This window comes from Salvelinus namaycush, chromosome 17, assembly GCF_016432855.1.
Source record: "Salvelinus namaycush isolate Seneca chromosome 17, SaNama_1.0, whole genome shotgun sequence".
NCBI lineage: Eukaryota > Metazoa > Chordata > Actinopteri > Salmoniformes > Salmonidae > Salvelinus > Salvelinus namaycush.
The window spans coordinates 19,797,300-19,810,959 of record NC_052323.1 but is presented as its reverse complement, the minus strand read 5'-3'; the positions used below and the strand labels follow the sequence as shown (position 1 = coordinate 19,810,959).

The 13,660-nt window shown below is 43.0% G+C and overlaps 1 protein-coding gene across 4 annotated transcripts in view; it reads right to left on the bottom strand.

Moving 5' to 3' along the window:
* The window catches only part of LOC120062407 (kelch-like protein 4), a 113,614-nt gene that overhangs the window by 42,203 nt on the left and 57,751 nt on the right, over positions 1 to 13,660 (bottom strand). For all 4 annotated transcript variants that reach the window (XM_039012369.1, XM_039012367.1, XM_039012368.1 and 1 more), the window contains one exon: positions 3,795 to 3,938. In XM_039012369.1, the coding sequence (XP_038868297.1) occupies positions 3,795 to 3,938 (144 nt within the window). The remainder of the gene's footprint in view (positions 1 to 3,794; positions 3,939 to 13,660) is intronic.

The window sequence follows — 13,660 nt, the reverse complement described above, 5'->3', positions numbered from 1 at the left end:
TTCTTCGCCCGCTTTGAGGATAACGGATAACACAGTGCCACCGATGCGGCCCGCTACCAAGGACTGTGGGCTCTCCTTCTCCATGGCTGACGTGAGTAAGACATTTAAGCATGTTAACCATTGGCTCCTGGCCCAGACGGTATCCCTAGCCATGTCTTCAGAGCACGCGCAGACCAGCTGGCTGGAGTGTTTACGGACATATTCAATCTCTCCATATCCAAGTCTGCTGTTCCCACTTGCTTCAAGATGTCCACCATTGTTCCTGTACCCAAGAAAGCAAAGGTAACTGAATTAAATGACTATCGCCCCGAAGCACTCACTTCTGTCATCATGAAGTGCTTTGAGAGGCAAGTTAAGGATCATATCACCTCTACTTTACCTGACACCCTAGACCCACTTCAATTTGCATACCACCCCAACAGATCCACAGACGATGCAATCAACATCGCACTGCACACTGTCCGAACCCATCTGGAAAAGAGGAATACCTACGTCAGAATGCTGTTCATTGACTACAGCTCAGCATTCAACACCATAGTTCCCTCCAAGCTCATCATTAAGCTCGGGACCCTGGGTCTGAAGCCCGCCTTGTTCAACTAGGTCCTGGACTTCCTGACAGGCCGCCTCCAGGTGGAGAAGGTAGGAAACAACATCTCCACTACGCTGATCCTCAACACTGGGGCCCCACATAGGTGCGTGCTCAGCCCCCTCCTGTACTCCCTGTTCAACAATGACTGCATGGCCACGCACGCCTCCAACTCAATCATAAAGTTTGCAGACGACACAACAGTAGTAGGCCTGATTACCAACAATGATGAGACAGCCTACAGGGAGGAGGTGAGGGACCAGGTGGAGTGGTGCCAGGAAAATACCCTCTCCTTCAACGTCAACAAAATGAAGAAGCTGATCGTGGACTTCAGGAGACAACAGAGAGAACATGCCCCTGTTCACATCGACAGGACCGTAGTGGAGAAGGTGAAAAGGTTAAAGTTCCTCGGCGTACACATCACTGACAATCTGAAATGGTCCACCCACACAAACAGTGTGGAGAAATTCGGCTTGGCCCCTAAGACCCTCACAAACGTTTACAGATGCACAATTGAGAGCATCCTGTCGGGCTGTATCACCGCCTGGTATGGCAACTGCACCACCTGCTCTCCAGAGGGCTCTCCACGGTGATGTGTTGGGCAGACTGCACCACCCTCAGGAGAGCCCTGCGGTTGCAGGGGGTGCAGTCTGCCCAACACATCACCGTGGGCGCACTGCCTGTCCTTCAGGACATCTACAGCACCCAATGTCACAGGAAGGACAAAAAGATCATCAAGGACATCAACCACCCGAGTCACGGTCTGTTCACCCTGGCCTGTTCTAGAAGGCGAGGTCATTACAGGTGTATCAAAGCAGAGACCCAGAGACTGAAAAACAGCTTCTATCTCAAGGCCATCAGACTGTTAAATAGCCATCACTAGCCGGCTACCACCCGGTTACTCAACACTGCACCTTAGAGGCTGCTGCCCTATGTACATAGACATGGAATCGCTGGTCACTTTAAATGGAACACTAGTCACATTAATAATGTTTACATACTGTTTTACTCATTTCATATGTATCTACTACTTTCTACTGTATTTTAGTCAATGCCACTCAGACATTACTCGTCCTAATATTTATATATTTTTGAATTCCAATATTTTACTTTTAGATTTGTGTGTATTGTTGTGAATTGTTAAATATTACTGGACTGTTGGAGCTAGGAACACAAGCATTTCACTACACCCACAATAAGATCTGCTAAATTATGTGTATGTGACCAAAACATTTTGATTTTATTCGATAAAAAAAAAAAAAAAAAGGTAGAATGGCTGAATGTTGGGATACAACTCAGTGATTTACAGGTAGAATGGCTGGCTGGCTGGCTGGCTGGCTGGCTGGCTGGCTGGCTGGCTGGCTGGCTGGCTGGCTGGCTGGCTGGCTGGCTGGCTGGGTGGCTAGGTGGGTTGGTGTGTTAGAGGATGTTGGGACACAGCTCAGTGATTTATATGTAGAATGGCTGGCTGGCTGGCTGGCTGGGTGTTTCAGTGGATGTTGGGACACAGCTCAGTGATTTACAGGTAGAATGGCTGGCTGGCTGGCTGGCTGGCTGGCTGGCTGGCTGGCTGGCTGGCTGGCTGGGTGTTTTAGAGGATGTTGGGACACAGCTCAGTGATTTACAGGTAGAATGGCTGGCTGGCTGGCTGGCTGGCTGGCTGGCTGGCTGGCTGGCTGGCTGGCTGGCTGGCTGGCTGGGTGGGTGTTTTAGAGGATGTTGGGACACAGCTCAGTGATTTACAGGTAGAATGGCTGGCTGGCTGGCTGGCTGGCTGGCTGGCTGGCTGGCTGGCTGGCTGGGTGGGTGTTTTAGAGGATGTTGGGACACAGCTCAGTGATTTACAGGTAGAATGGCTGGCTGGCTGGCTGGCTGGCTGGCTGGCTGGCTGGCTGGCTGGCTGGCTGGCTGGCTGGCTGGCTGGCTGGCTGGCTGGCTGGCTGGCTGGGTGGCTGGGTGTTTTAGAGGATGTTGGGACACAGCTCAGTGATTTATATGTAGAATGGCTGGCTGGCTGGGTGTTTCAGTGGATGTTCAGCTCAGTGATTCTCTAACCGCCCCTAACAACCCTTTGTGTTCCCCATGACTACATTGTTGAAGCAGCATATGAAAAAATACAAATGAAAGTATCTCATAAACAACATTTACAATTATTTCTCACAGATAAAAGACTCAAGAGCTCTAATCGTGTTAATGTCTCCGTCTGGTTTGCTTCACAAGTCTGCTAATGTAAGAACTGAAGTGGAGAGTAATCAACATCTGCTAGCACAAGGAAATGACTTTTCTTTTCAATGTGTTATTAAATGAAACAGAGGATATTATGGTCTGTCCTCTACAGAGCAGATAATACAACTTTTGTAAATGCATGTGTAATGATCGTGTCATATTACGCGTGTACTAAGTGTTTAATGAATGCTTATGGCAAGGAGTCATGACTAGTTTTTTCGATTGCCCTGTTGAGGCCATGCAACATGTTTTTATCAAAGTGTTTTTCTGTTGCTTTCTTCACCCACTCAGTTAACAGTCATTCCTGTTTGTGGGGGCGACAGGTAGCCTAGTGGTTAGAGTGTAGGGGCGGCAGGTAGCCTAGTGGTTAGAGTGTAGGGGCGACAGGTAGCCTAGTGGTTAGAGTGTGGGGGCGACAGGTAGCCTAGTGGTTAGAGCGTTGCGCCAGTAACTGAAAGGTTGCTAGATTGAATCCTTGAGCTGACAAGGTAAAAATCTGTCGTTCTGCCCCTGAACAAGGCAGTTAACCCGCTGTTCCCTGGGCCGTCATCGTAAATCATAATTTGTTCATAAACTGATTTGCCTAGTTAAATAAAGTTTAAATCAATTCCTCTGGATTTTCTGGACCCTCAAATTGCTATCTGAAGCAGGCCCTTCTGAAATAAGAGCAGCCCTGGTTTATTAGATAGTACTATTGATTGTACAGATAATCTAAGTCTTGTGTTATCTATGGTGGTAATCAGTGAAAGGATTCCCACAGGTGGCTATCATAATATTATTGATCATGATTAATCATATGGGCTGTGTCCTAAATGGCACCAAATTCCCTATATAGTGCCCTACTTTTAACCAGAGTCTTATGGTCCGTGGTCAAAAGTAGTGCACTTTACAGGGAATAAGGGTGTCACTTGGGACACAACCAGTATAGCTCTAACCCAGTGGGCAGGTGAAATTACATTTAAAAAGAGCAGCAGGCACTGACCTGTGAGCCGGGATCTTATGATCTCCCGCTATCAAGACGACATCACACAGCTGCTTGTGCTGAAGATAAGTCTCCATCTTGCGAAAGGTCTGTTCCGCATGGTTTGTAGCCTGGAAGAACTCATCCGAGCCGTTGGAGCTCATCCTAGAGTAGGGGGAGGAAGAGGAAGAGGAGGAGGGGGAGGGGGAGCAGAAGAAGAAGAAGAAGAAGAAGGATATGTGTAAGTAATCATGGTTATAGCCCCACATGGGAGAAGTTATATGACCAAATAATGCAACTGATATCAACATTTTTGAGACCACATATGAACTGTGAATAGAACATAATATTTTATAAGTGGAATACAATTCCCATTTTGTTTCCAGGTAGAACCCTTTTGGGTTCCATGTAGAACCCTTTACACCGAGGGTTCTACATGGAACCCTAAAGGGTTCTACCTGGAACCCAAAAGAGTTATACCTGGAAACAAAATGGGTTCTCTTACGTGGACAGACAAATAACCTTTATTGGAGCGGAGAGTGAACCTAGCAGACCTAAAAGGTATATTGTATCACACTCAAAGTAACACAATTATAGTGATTTGATGAAACACAACTTGCTATGCGGCAGTCAAACATAATTTATATTGACTAAACTGTCTTCTTTCCCCACCAGTCTGAGCCGCATTAAAAGTGTAACAACTAAACTGCGTACCTAAGTGGTAAAGAAACTGAGCGCTAACTCCAACGGGACAGGCTGCTTACAATCTGCGCAAATCCGCATCGCCTTCCAAACAAAACGTGTTTGTTTTTGTTGATAGACATGGACTAAGCAATTGAGCTGGCTTCCCCTTCACAGTATTGTGGTAAAGCTGTATTCTGAGCCCCGCTCCCCAAAGACCGGTAGATTACATGCTGTTTTACGGAGTCAAAATAATCCTTCAGATTTGTGGCAAATAATTCAGACCCAGTTACTTTAGTGTCCTTCAAGGGAGAAAATCCACTTGCTGACATTTAAGTTGCTTGTTACACTGCATAAACAATCTCAACTCTCAGGGGGAATTAACTGATCCTAAAAGCTTTTTCTATGAGGAGATTCATAGTTTTCAAAGAACAACACTGTACATGGAGACTGTAAGAAATGTCAACATCTATGACGTTATGTTATCAGTCCACACCACCATATAAAAAGAGAACAGGAACTGAATTCACACACACAGGACAACGTGTGGCTTTCCTCTTTTCAGAAACAAAATTCTATCAAACTAATTTTGCTGAATGCATTTTGTTTATACAGTTGAAGTCGGAAGTTTACATCCACCTTAGCCAAATACATTTAAACTGAGTTTTTCATAATTCCTTACATTTAATCCGAGTAAAAATTCCCTGTCTTAGGTCAGTTTGGATCACCACTTTATTTTAAGAATGTGAATGATTTATTTCAGCTTTTATTTCTTTCATCACATTCCCAGTGGGTCAGAAGTTTACATACACTCAAATAGTATTTGTTAGCATTTCCTATAAATTGTTTAACTTGGGTCAAACATTTCTGGTAGCTTTCCACAAGCTTCCCACAATAAGTTGGGTGAATTTTGGCCCATTCCTCCTGACAGAGCTGGTGTAACTGAGTCAGGTTTGTAGGCCTCCTTGCTCACACACACTTTTTCAGTTCTGCCCACATATTTTCTATGGGATTGAGGTCAGGGCTTTGTGATGGCGACTCCAATACCTTGACTTTGTTGTCCTTAAGCCATTTTGCCACAACTTTGGAAGTATGCTTGGGGTCATTGTCCATTTGGAAGACCCATTTGCGACCAAGCTTTAACTTCCTGACTCTTGAGATATATCCACAACCGCTTCACGGTTGGGATGGTGTTCTTCAGCTTGCAAGCCTCCCCTTTTCCCTCCAAACAAAACGATGGTCGTTATGGCCAAACAGTTCTATTTTTGTTTCATCAAACCAGAGGACATTTCTCCAAAAATTATGATCTTTGTCCCCATGTGCAGTTGCAAAACGTAGTCTGTTTTTTTTATTGGGGGTTTTGGAGCAGTGGCTTCTTCCTTGCTGAGCGGCCTTTCAGGTTATGTCGATATAGGACTCGTTTTACTGTGGATATAGATACTTTTGTACCTGTTTCCTCCAGCATCTTCACAAGATCCTTTGCTGTTGTTCTGGGATTTATTTACACTTTTCGCACCAAAGTACGTTCATCTCTCGGAGACAGAACACGTCTCCTTCCTGTGTGGTATGACGGCTGCGTGGACCCATGGTGTTTATACTTGCAAATTATTGTTTTTACAGATGAATGTGGTACCTTCAGGCGTTTTGAAATTGCTCCCAAGGATGATCCAGACTTGTAGAGGTCTACAATTTTTTTCTGGGGTCTTGGCTGATTTCTTTTTATTTTCCCATGATGTCAAGCAAAGAGGCACTGAGTTTGAAGGTAGGCCTTGAAATACATCCACAGGTACACCTCCAATTGACTCAAATGATGTCAATTTGCCTATCAGAAGCTTCTAAAGCCATGACATCATTTTCTGGAATTTTGCAAGCTGTTTAAAGGCACAGTCAACTTAGTGTATGTAAACTTCTGACCCACTGGAATTGTGATCCTGTGAATAATAAGTGAAATAATCTGTCTGTAAACAATTGTTGGAAAAATGACTTGTGTCATGCACAAAGTAGATGTCCTAACCGACTTGCCAAAACTATAGTTTGTTAACAAGAAATGTGTGGAGTGGTTGAAAAACGACTTTTAATGACTCCAACCTAAGTGTATGTAAACTTCCGACGTCAACTGTACATAGGAGGCCGGGTCCACAGCCTATAGTATAAACATTTATTGGGATGTTTTATGGTAAATACAGCTGTAATTTATTGCGATGTCACATTTATCCCTGTCTGACTCAGAGTCTTGAGCTCGTTCCAAATAGCACCCTATTCCCTATACAGTGAACTACTTTTGACCAAGGACTATAGGGGGCCATTTGGGACACAGCCTTGGTTGGCAACACTAAACTAGACTGAATAAGGGACCGGGGCTGTAAAACTTAGATGTATCACCTCTGTTTGGGCTCAAGGGTTTTTCATGCCTACCAATCTCCAGGACACTAATTGCTTTGGAACAGCACTCGAGGGAGCTGTACATTTCCATGAGGTGTATCTTTTCTTTTCAGAATGGTGTTGTTCGTTAAGGGCAAACTCAGCCATTAAATTAGCCTCTAAACTAGGAGCATCTTTTGAAAACTCAAACAAGAATTCTTAATGCCACAATACCTAGGCATTGTTTCAGGTTATCTGTGAGGGGGTAACAGACAGTATGTGGGCAGAAATACAATAAAATACAATGAGGTGAGCACAATGTTTATCATACAGAGGGACAGTAAGTTACTATTACAGAGGGACGGTAAGTTACTATTACAGAGGGACGGTAAGTTACTATTACAGAGGGACAGTAAGTTACTATTACAGAGGGACAGTAAGTTACTATTACAGAAGGACAGTAAGTTACTATTACAGAGGGACAGTAAGTTAGTATAAAGAGGGACAGTAAGTTACTATTACAGAGGGACAGTAAGTTACTATTACAGAGGGACAGTAAGTTACTATTACAGAGGGACAGTAAGTTACTATTACAGAGGGACGGTAAGTTACTATTACAGAGGGACGGTAAGTTACTATGTCAGAGGGACAGTAAGTTACTATTACAGAAGGACAGTAAGTTACTATTACAGAAGGACGGTAAGTTACTATTACAGAGGGACAGTAAGTTACTATGTCAGAGGGACAGTAAGTTACTATTGCAGAGGGACGGTAAGTTACTATTACAGAGGGACAGTAAGTTACTATTACAGAGGGACAGTAAGTTACTATTACAGAGGTTCAGTAAGTTACTATTACAGAGGGACAGTAAGTTACTATTACAGAAGGACGGTAAGTTACTATTACAGAGGGACGGTAAGTTACTATGTCAGAGGGACAGTAAGTTACTATTACAGAAGGACAGTAAGTTACTATTACAGAGGGACAGTAAGTTACTATTACAGAGGGACAGTAAGTTACTATTACAGAGGGACGGTAAGTTACTATTACAGAAGGACAGTAAGTTACTATTACAGAGGGACAGTAAGTTACTATTACAGAAGGACGGTAAGTTACTATTACAGAAGGACAGTAAGTTAGTATAAAGAGGGACAGTAAGTTACTATGTCAGAGGTTCAGTAAGTTACTATGTCAGAGGGACAGTAAGTTACTATGTCAGAGGATCAGTAAGTTACTATTATAGAGGGACAGTAAGTTACTATGTCAGAGGTTCAGTAAGTTACTATTACAGAGGGACAGTAAGTTACTATTACAGAAGGACAGTAAGTTACTATGTCAGAGGTTCAGTAAGTTACTATTACAGAGGGACAGTAAGTTAGTATAAAGAGGGACAGTAAGTTACTATGTCAGAGGGACAGTAAGTTACTATAGCAGAGGTACAGTAAGTTATTATTGCAGAGGTTCAGTAAGTTACTATTACAGAGGTACAGTAAGGTACTATAGCAGAGGTACAGTAAGTTACTATGTCAGAGGTTCAGTAAGTTACTATGTCAGAGGGACAGTAAGTTACTATGTCAGAGGGACAGTAAGTTACTATGTCAGAGGTTCAGTAAGTTACTATTACAGAGGGACAGTAAGTTACTATGTCAGAGGTACAGTAAGTTACTATGTCAGAGGTTCAGTAAGTTACTATGTCAGAGGGACAGTAAGTTACTATGTCAGAGGTACAGTAAGTTACTATGTCAGAGGTTCAGTAAGTTACTATGTCAGAGGGACAGTAAGTTACTATGTCAGAGGATCAGTAAGTTACTATTACAGAGGGACAGTAAGTTACTATGTCAGAGGTTCAGTAAGTTACTATGTCAGAGGTTCAGTAAGTTACTATTACAGAGGGACAGTAAGTTACTATGTCAGAGGGACAGTAAGTTACTATTACAGAGGGACAGTAAGTTACTATGTCAGAGGGACAGTAAGTTACTATTACAGAGGGACAGTAAGTTACTATTACAGAGGGACAGTAAGTTACTATTACAGAGGGACAGTAAGTTACTATGTCAGAGGGACAGTAAGTTATTATTGCAGAGGGACAGTAAGTTACTATGTCAGAGGGACAGTAAGTTACTATTACAGAGGGACAGTAAGTTACTATTACAGAGGGACAGTAAGTTACTATTACAGAGGGACAGTAAGTTACTATTACAGAGGGACAGTAAGTTACTATTACAGAGGGACAGTAAGTTACTATTACAGAGGGACAGTAAGTTACTATTACAGAGGGACAGTAAGTTACTATTACAGAGGGACAGTAAGTTACTATTACAGAGGGACAGTAAGTTATTATTGCAGAGGTTCAGTAAGTTACTATGTCAGAGGGACAGTAAGTTACTATGTCAGAGGGACAGTAAGTTACTATGTCAGAGGGACAGTAAGTTACTATTACAGAGGGACAGTAAGTTAGTATAGCAGAGGGACAGTAAGTTACTATGTCAGAGGGACAGTAAGTTAGTATGTCAGAGGTACAGTAAGTTACTATGTCAGAGGGACAGTAAGTTACTATGTCAGAGGGACAGTAAGTTACTATTACAGAGGGACAGTAAGTTATTATAGCAGAGGGACAGTAAGTTACTATGTCAGAGGGACAGTAAGTTACTATGTCAGAGGGACAGTAAGTTACTATGTCAGAGGGACAGTAAGTTACTATGTCAGAGGGACAGTAAGTTACTATTACAGAGGGACAGTAAGTTAGTATGTCAGAGGTACAGTAAGTTAGTATGGCAGAGGTACAGTAAGTTATTATTGCAGAGGTTCAGTAAGTTATTATTGCAGAGGTACAGTAAGTTACTATTACAGAGGGACAGTAAGTTACTATGTCAGAGGGACAGTAAGTTACTATTACAGAGGGACAGTAAGTTACTATTACAGAGGGACAGTAAGTTACTATTACAGAGGGACAGTAAGTTACTATTACAGAGGGACAGTAAGTTACTATTACAGAAGGACAGTAAGTTACTATTACAGAGGGACAGTAAGTTACTATTACAGAGGTACAGTAAGTTATTATTACAGAGGTACAGTAAGTTACTATTACAGAGGGACAGTAAGTTACTATTACAGAGGTACAGTAAGTTACTATTACAGAGGGACAGTAAGTTATTATAGCAGAGGTACAGTAAGTTACTATTGCAGAGGGACAGTAAGTTACTATTACAGAGGGACAGTAAGTTACTATTACAGAGGTACAGTAGGTCTCTTTGTGTCTGTTTCTACCAGGAGTATCTGGTTTAGAGCACAACCACAGGTCTCTTTGTGTCTGTTTCTACCAGAGGTATCAGCTATTAATGGAGATGGGTTATTGCCCCAATATACTGCACCAATATACTCGATCAATATACCGTATCAATATACTGTATCAATATACTGTATCAATATACTGTATAAATATACTATATTAATATACTGTATCAATATACTGTATCAATATACTGTATAAATATACTATATTAATATACTGTATCAATATACTGTATCAATATACTGCATCAATATACTGCATCAATATACTGTATCAATATACTGTATCAATATACTGTATCAATATACTGTATCAATATACTGCATCAATATACTGTATCAATATACTGTATCAATATACTATATTAATATACTGTATCAATATACTGTATCAATATACTGCATCAATATACTGTACCAATATACGGTATCAATATACTGTATCAATATACTATATTAATATACTGTATCAATATACTGTATCAATATACTGCATCAATATACTGTACCAATATACGGTATCAATATACTGTTTCAATATACCGTATCAATATACTGTTTCAATATACTGTATGAATATACTGTTTAAATATACTGCATCAATATACTGTTTGAATATACTGCATCAATATACTGTATCAATATACTGTACCAATATACGGTATCAATATACTGTATGAATATACTGTTTAAATATACTGCATCAATATACTGTATCAATATACTGTATCAATATACTGTTTCAATATACTGTTTCAATATACTGTACCAATATACTGTTTGAATATACTGCATCAATATACTGTACCAATATACTGTTTCAATATACTGTTTCAATATACTGTTTCAATATACTGTATCAATATACTGTTTCAATATACTGTACCAATATACTGTATCAATATACTGCATCAATATACTGTACCAATATACTGTATCTCTCCCTCCCTGCTATTATGAACCCCCCTGAGTGGGTCCCAAATGGCACCCTGTTTCCCATAGTGCACTACCTTTGACCAGGGACCATAATGTCCCAAATGGCACCCTGTTTCCTATAGTGCACTACCTTTGACCAGGGACCATAATGTCCCAAATGGCACCCTGTTTCCTATAGTGCACTACCTTTGACCAGGGACCATAACGTCCCAAATGGCACCCTGTTTCCTATAGTGCACTACCTTTGACCAGGGACCATAACGTCCCAAATGGCACCCTGTTTCCCATAGTGCACTACCTTTGACCAGGGACCATAATGTCCCAAATGGCACCCTGTTTCCCATAGTGCACTACCTTTGACCAGGGACCATAATGTCCCAAATGGCCCTCTGTTTCCTATAGTGCACTACCTTTGACCAGGGACCATAACGTCCCAAATGGCACCCTGTTTCCTATAGTGCACTACCTTTGACCAGGGACCATAATGTCCCAAATGGCACCCTGTTTCCTATAGTGCACTACCTTTGACCAGGGACCATAACATCCCAAATGGCCCTCTGTTTCCTATAGTGCACTACCTTTGACCAGGGACCATAATGTCCCAAATGGCCCTCTGTTTCCCATAGTGCACTACCTTTGACCAGGGACCATAACGTCCCAAATGGCACCCTGTTTCCTATAGTGCACTACCTTTGACCAGGGACCATAATGTCCCAAATGGCACCCTGTTTCCCATAGTGCACTACCTTTGACCAGGGACCATAACGTCCCAAATGGCCCTCTGTTTCCTATAGTGCACTACCTTTGACCAGGGACCATAACGTCCCAAATGGCCCTCTGTTTCCTATAGTGCACTACCTTTGACCAGGGACCATAATGTCCCAAATGGCCCTCTGTTTCCCATAGTGCACTACCTTTGACCAGGGACCATAATGTCCCAAATGGCCCTCTGTTTCCCATAGTGCACTACCTTTGACCAGGGACCATAACGTCCCAAATGGCACCCTGTTTCCTATAGTGCACTACCTTTGACCAGGGACCATAATGTCCCAAATGGCCCTCTGTTTCCCATAGTGCACTACCTTTGACCAGGGACCATAATGTCCCAAATGGCCCTCTGTTTCCTATAGTGCACTACCTTTGACCAGGGACCATAATGTCCCAAATGGCACCCTGTTTCCTATAGTGCACTACCTTTGACCAGGGACCATAATGTCCCAAATGGCACCCTGTTTCCCATAGTGCACTACCTTTGACCAGGGACCATAATGTCCCAAATGGCACCCTGTTTCCTATAGTGCACTACCTTTGACCAGGGACCATAACGTCCCAAATGGCACCCTGTTTCCCATAGTGCACTACCTTTGACCAGGGACCATAATGTCCCAAATGGCACCCTGTTTCCCATAGTGCACTACCTTTGACCAGGGACCATAACGTCCCAAATGGCACCCTGTTTCCTATAGTGCACTACCTTTGACCAGGGACCATAACGTCCCAAATGGCACCCTGTTTCCCATTGTGCACTACCTTTGACCAGGGACCATAACGTCCCAAATGGCCCTCTGTTTCCTATAGTGCACTACCTTTGACCAGGGACCATAACGTCCCAAATGGCCCTCTGTTTCCTATAGTGCACTACCTTTGACCAGGGACCATAATGTCCCAAATGGCACCCTGTTTCCTATAGTGCACTACCTTTGACCAGGGACCATAATGTCCCAAATGGCACCCTGTTTCCTATAGTGCACTACCTTTGACCAGGGACCATAATGTCCCAAATGGCACCCTGTTTCCCATAGTGCACTACCTTTGACCAGGGACCATAATGTCCCAAATGGCACCCTGTTTCCTATAGTGCACTACCTTTGACCAGGGACCATAACGTCCCAAATGGCCCTCTGTTTCCTATAGTGCACTACCTTTGACCAGGGACCATAACGTCCCAAATGTCACCCTGTTTCCCATAGTGCACTACCTTTGACCAGGGACCATAATGTCCCAAATGGCACCCTGTTTCCTATAGTGCACTACCTTTGACCAGGGACCATAACGTCCCAAATGGCCCTCTGTTTCCTATAGTGCACTACCTTTGACCAGGGACCATAATGTCCCAAATGGCACCCTGTTTCCCATAGTGCACTACCTTTGACCAGGGACCATAATGTCCCAAATGGCACCCTGTTTCCTATAGTGCACTACCTTTGACCAGGGACCATAACGTCCCAAATGGCACCCTGTTTCCTATAGTGCACTACCTTTGACCAGGGACCATAACGTCCCAAATGGCACCCTGTTTCCTATAGTGCACTACCTTTGACCAGGGACCATAACGTCCCAAATGGCCCTCTGTTTCCTATAGTGCACTACCTTTGACCAGGGACCATAACGTCCCAAATGGCCCTCTGTTTCCTATAGTGCACTACCTTTGACCAGGGACCATAACGTCCCAAATGGCACCCTGTTTCCCATAGTGCACTACCTTTGACCAGGGACCATAACGTCCCAAATGGCACCCTGTTTCCCATAGTGCACTACCTTTGACCAGGGACCATAACGTCCCAAATGGCCCTCTGTTTCCTATAGTGCACTACCTTTGACCAGGGACCATAACGTCC